This window comes from Glycine max, chromosome 10 (assembly GCF_000004515.6).
Source record: "Glycine max cultivar Williams 82 chromosome 10, Glycine_max_v4.0, whole genome shotgun sequence".
Taxonomy (NCBI): Eukaryota; Viridiplantae; Streptophyta; class Magnoliopsida; order Fabales; family Fabaceae; genus Glycine; species Glycine max.
Window position 1 is genome coordinate 43,893,362 of NC_038246.2, and position 4,447 is coordinate 43,897,808.

Genomic DNA, 4,447 nt, shown 5'->3' on the forward strand with positions numbered 1-4,447 from the left:
TTGGTGTGACCAATCCTATATTCGATATCTGTTTGTCATAATTTTGTCGCACTTTTTTTTTTTAAATCATACTTCTCTTTATCTGATTGAAATGCCACCTCTTTAACATTAAACTATAGTTTATATTAGGAATATGTCCAATTCCTGCAGTAATGAATCCCAACAGTGAGTGGGGTTTAAAAAATATATTAATGTTATAAAGGGAAGTACAAAACTAATTTGATATTTACCGAAATTTTGAGGACGAAATAAGGTTGAATCATAATAGAAGCACAAATTATATTCATAGTTTAAATTACTTTTCTCCTTGAAGGAAAAGAACACCACCACTATGGCACTACCGGTCCCATTTGAATGGACTAAACAAGTTAAGAACTGTTATCATCATTAGTTGATTAATCTACCATAGAAACTAAATATATTTAAGTACTTAATTAAAAGAAAAATGAGCAAGTATTTAAGGGAGCATTCACAACACCTTTCAGAATCCAAGAATAGAGAGACAGAGAGCGAGAGAGACAGATAAATAGAGAAGATGGGAAGAAAGGCCAATTGTGACAATCAATATGCTATGAACAGAGGTCCTTGGTCTGCTGAAGAAGACAAAATTCTTATGAACGACGTTCAAGTTCATGGGGAAAGAAAATGGAGAGAGCTTTCTAAAAGAGCAGGTATATATACAATGCAAAATTATTTGGTCATATATGTTTCAAAATTATTTCCAAATTTCATTTTTTTTTGGGTGTTCCAAATGTAGGCTTGAAAAGATGTGGGAAGAGTTGTAGACTCCGATGGCTGAATTATCTCAAGCCAGATATCAAGAGAGGAAACATTTCTTCGGATGAAGAAGATCTCATTATCAGACTACATAAGCTCTTAGGGAATAGGTGGTATATCTATCTATTTATATTATAGATGCATTTACTTTTTCTGTTTTCTTTTGTTGGTCACATAAAGAATATATCAAAAAAATGTTAAAGAATATGTAACTAACAATTCTCTTCATCTTCATGTATTTATATATTAATTGGTTTGATGTAGATGGTCTCTAATTGCGGGACGCTTACCAGGGCGAACAGACAATGAAATTAAGAACTATTGGAATACTTATTTGAGAAAGAAGACAGAGCACAAGGACAAGCATAACAAAATTCTTAGCCATAACAACAACATTCCTATCAAATTAAGAATTGAATCTCCACAGTGCTCAAAAAATTCCTCTGGTAATGTTCTTGATCCTGCAAAATCCCCTCACCCGATGAGGTGTACCAAGGTTATGATGCCAGTCAATGATTCAGTCAACACAATGAATTTGATTGCAACGAGCTGGGAGAATCATAACCCTTCTGCATCCATGCCACTAGATGACCATAATCATTGCTTAACAGGTGTCCTCCAAGACCTTGACATTAGTGACTTGTTAATGTCGTATGAGGATGATTGTCGTTTTAATGGATATGCTTGTGTCGAAATACCCCAACATATTTTTAAAGATGAGACTTGGAGGCTTGATGATTCGATGGGTGAAGAAGCATGGTATGAGAATTGGAAGATTGACACCTATTTTCCACAAGATATGGGGTTTTCTTCATTTTAAAAGTGGACAAAATTTAGGTACATTACCTTAAAGTGTTTTTAGTATTGTTATTCAATCAAAATTAGAATTTCATTTTAGTATCATGTGCAATAAAGGTTGACATTAAATGTTGGTACCAAGGGGAAATTCTAATTTTGAATCAAAGAACATGTCAAAAATGCTTTATAGTTTTGTGCCTAAATAGTATCCTTTTAAAAAATTGAACTTGGACGAAATAGCTGAGGATGTTAAATAAAAATAACAGAGTTTTGAGGGTTATGTGACGTTTGGTGTGACTAGCTAGTGTGATTTTGATGAAGGTATATGGTATGACTTGTGTTTTTTTTATCACTAAATATTAGTTTTTGTTAATAAAAGAAATTGAATTTATAATATTTTTTTTAACTATCCAATTCACCTTATATACAATATGAGTTGGGGTTATGAGGGAGAATTATGCTACCAGGTTATGTTGCAATTTGGGTGAATTATTCCATAAGTTATATGAAAACTACGAAGTGTTACTCTAGTTATAAGGAGCTACGGAGAACTTACGTAAATTCCCTTGAGTTCTTTATATGGGTCTTATAATAAATTTTATAAAAAAAATGGGTCTTATAATAAATATTCATGTATTTGAAGTTTGATAGTGAAAAGGAATTAAAAATTAGAAAAATGAGTCTTATAATAAATATTAATGTATTTAACCATAAACAAATGTTAGACCCAAAACCTGCAGGCTGCAGCATACATGTTAGAACCACTTCACGACAGTAATATAAATATCCCATTTGATTACTCCTGGAGCTGCACTTATAGAATCACATTTAGCATCATGACAGTGACAGTACTAAAAATGAACCATCCATGCACTCCACAACCGAATGCGTTAGTGCCTAAAAATGCAGCCAAAATTGAATTCACGATAAACAGAAATTAAACAGCGTCATCCTATAACAAAAGGACAGCACCATTCTACGATTTTCCCCACTACTCATCTGTCATGCAGTTTGTGCCCAACTCAACAACACCCATACCGTGATTAAAGCCCAGCCCACTATGATTATTGCATGATCGGACTTGCTGCAACACATGTTAAAGGATCATTAAACCAGCATGAGAGCCAACATGAAAACCCGTCCTCGTTAGCTATCCATCTCCCAATACATCAATTCCAATTTTTCATCCTTACATCCTTGATTTTTGTAAGACTCCTAGTTATTATTTTTATTTTTGCTCTAACCCTCTGAAAGATAGATTTAGACTCATACAAAATTTGACTTGAAAGATAAGTAAACACTAACCATAAACTTTAGAATCCTTAATTTTTGTAAGACTCTAATTTTAAAAGATATGTTCTACTCATGTGATTTTTACTTGATTTTTTTTTTGTCATCATTAAATATCAAAATTTACATGCTTATGAGCAAAATCTGGTGGAATAAAAAACCTCTTCCATGTTATAAAGTTGTCATGTTTTTACGAGAACATTTGAAATTTATTGGTTGATAAAAGGAGTTTCTTTGAATATACTCATGTTATAATTACTCTTGTACAACTACTGCTTATATAAAAATGTTAGTATTCTCATGACTAAATTTTAGCTCATAAATACTTCAGGTTACTTCTTATTTTCATCCATAGATAAGAAATATTGGCTTGACTTTTATAAATATATGATTATAAAAAGAATGATCACCAAAGTCAATTAGTCCTAATATTATTAAAAAAAATATCATTTAGCAACAAACCAATCGGTTCGCAACACTCACAAAACATGTGTCAGTGCTAAATTGTAGAGTAGGCCATTCATTCAGACTAGTTTGGCAACCAATATTCAATCATAATTTTTAAACAAATTATTAAATTGTATAATTGTAATGTGATTTTTATTTAATTTTTTTATGAGGATTTTGATTTGAATTAGACCTTGTTAGAAATTGATTAGTAATTTGCTAAATTATCAATCTTTTAAATGGTTTTATCTGGTCTTTTTATTTCATTACCACTTTTTATATTATTTTATCTTTTTTAGCAAGTAAACAAAGCTAAACTATTAAAAAAATTTAAGATCAAATGGAGTTTCTTGAACATTTCTAAGATGGGTTCTTAAGTACTTATGTCCACTCTAGAAAACAAAATTACATATAACAAAAACAAAATACACATCAAAACACACATAAATCCAGTCCGGTCTCCCAATTTTTTTTGTTCCAGTTGGTTGGTTCCCACTAGTTGATATTGTTCACATCCTTCGTGTCAACTATCATACCACCATAGTTGTCATCTAGAGCACCAATGTACTAAGAGACATCACATCCATGGCTGCTTCAGATCTCATCTCCTCCAATCTAACATAAAAAATTCCTTGCCTTTTTATGCATCAAGTAATTCATTCCTCTATTCTCAATTCCCTTCTTCAATTCCCAATTTGACTCTTCTCTGTCTTTCTATGGTATTTTCTTCTTTTCTTCTTGTCTTCTTCTATTTTATGGTGGTATCTAACACTTTTTCTTCTTTTTAGGGGTCGAGAGAAAAGAGACAAATCTAAAAGTGATCAGAGACGGATCTACAACATTGTTAACATTCTTCTCGAGAGTTTTTTTTTTCATGTTTCACATCAATAGTTTAAGTTTGATATATGCTTTTTAGGTGCTAGGTATGCAAAAATCAATATACTTAGAAAGGTTTTGCGACAAATCTTCTCACTCTTAGTCAGCTCAATAGTTAGTTCTAGTCCATGTCAACTTGTAATTTGCAAGATTCAAACTTTAGGTCATAATATTGAGCTTGTTAAGGAGTAAATTAATCTTTATCAAGTGAAGGTTGAATGATTAGCGAGTTTTGTATCGTATTCACATTTTACATACA

General features: G+C 31.7%; 1 protein-coding gene across 1 annotated transcript; it reads left to right on the forward strand.

Moving 5' to 3' along the window:
- The first annotated feature begins 486 nt into the window (after positions 1-486).
- Positions 487-1,979, forward strand: LOC100794570 (transcription factor MYB1). Its single transcript, XM_003535467.5, has 3 exons — positions 487-671; positions 758-887; positions 1,042-1,979. The coding sequence occupies exons 1-3, from the start codon at positions 536-538 to the stop codon at positions 1,595-1,597; spliced, it is 822 nt and encodes a 273-aa protein (XP_003535515.1). The 5' UTR covers positions 487-535; the 3' UTR covers positions 1,598-1,979.
- Positions 1,980-4,447: the final 2,468 nt, after the last annotated feature.

Bases quoted from the DNA above. Each gene is read 5' to 3' on its own strand.
- LOC100794570 (XM_003535467.5), top strand. From the start codon at position 536: ATGGGAAGAAAGGCCAATTGTGACAATCAATATGCTATGAACAGAGGT. The intron at 672-757 runs GTATATATACAA...TTCCAAATGTAG, and splicing joins AGAGCTTTCTAAAAGAGCAG to GCTTGAAAAGATGTGGGAAG. The intron at 888-1,041 runs GTGGTATATCTA...GGTTTGATGTAG, and splicing joins CATAAGCTCTTAGGGAATAG to ATGGTCTCTAATTGCGGGAC.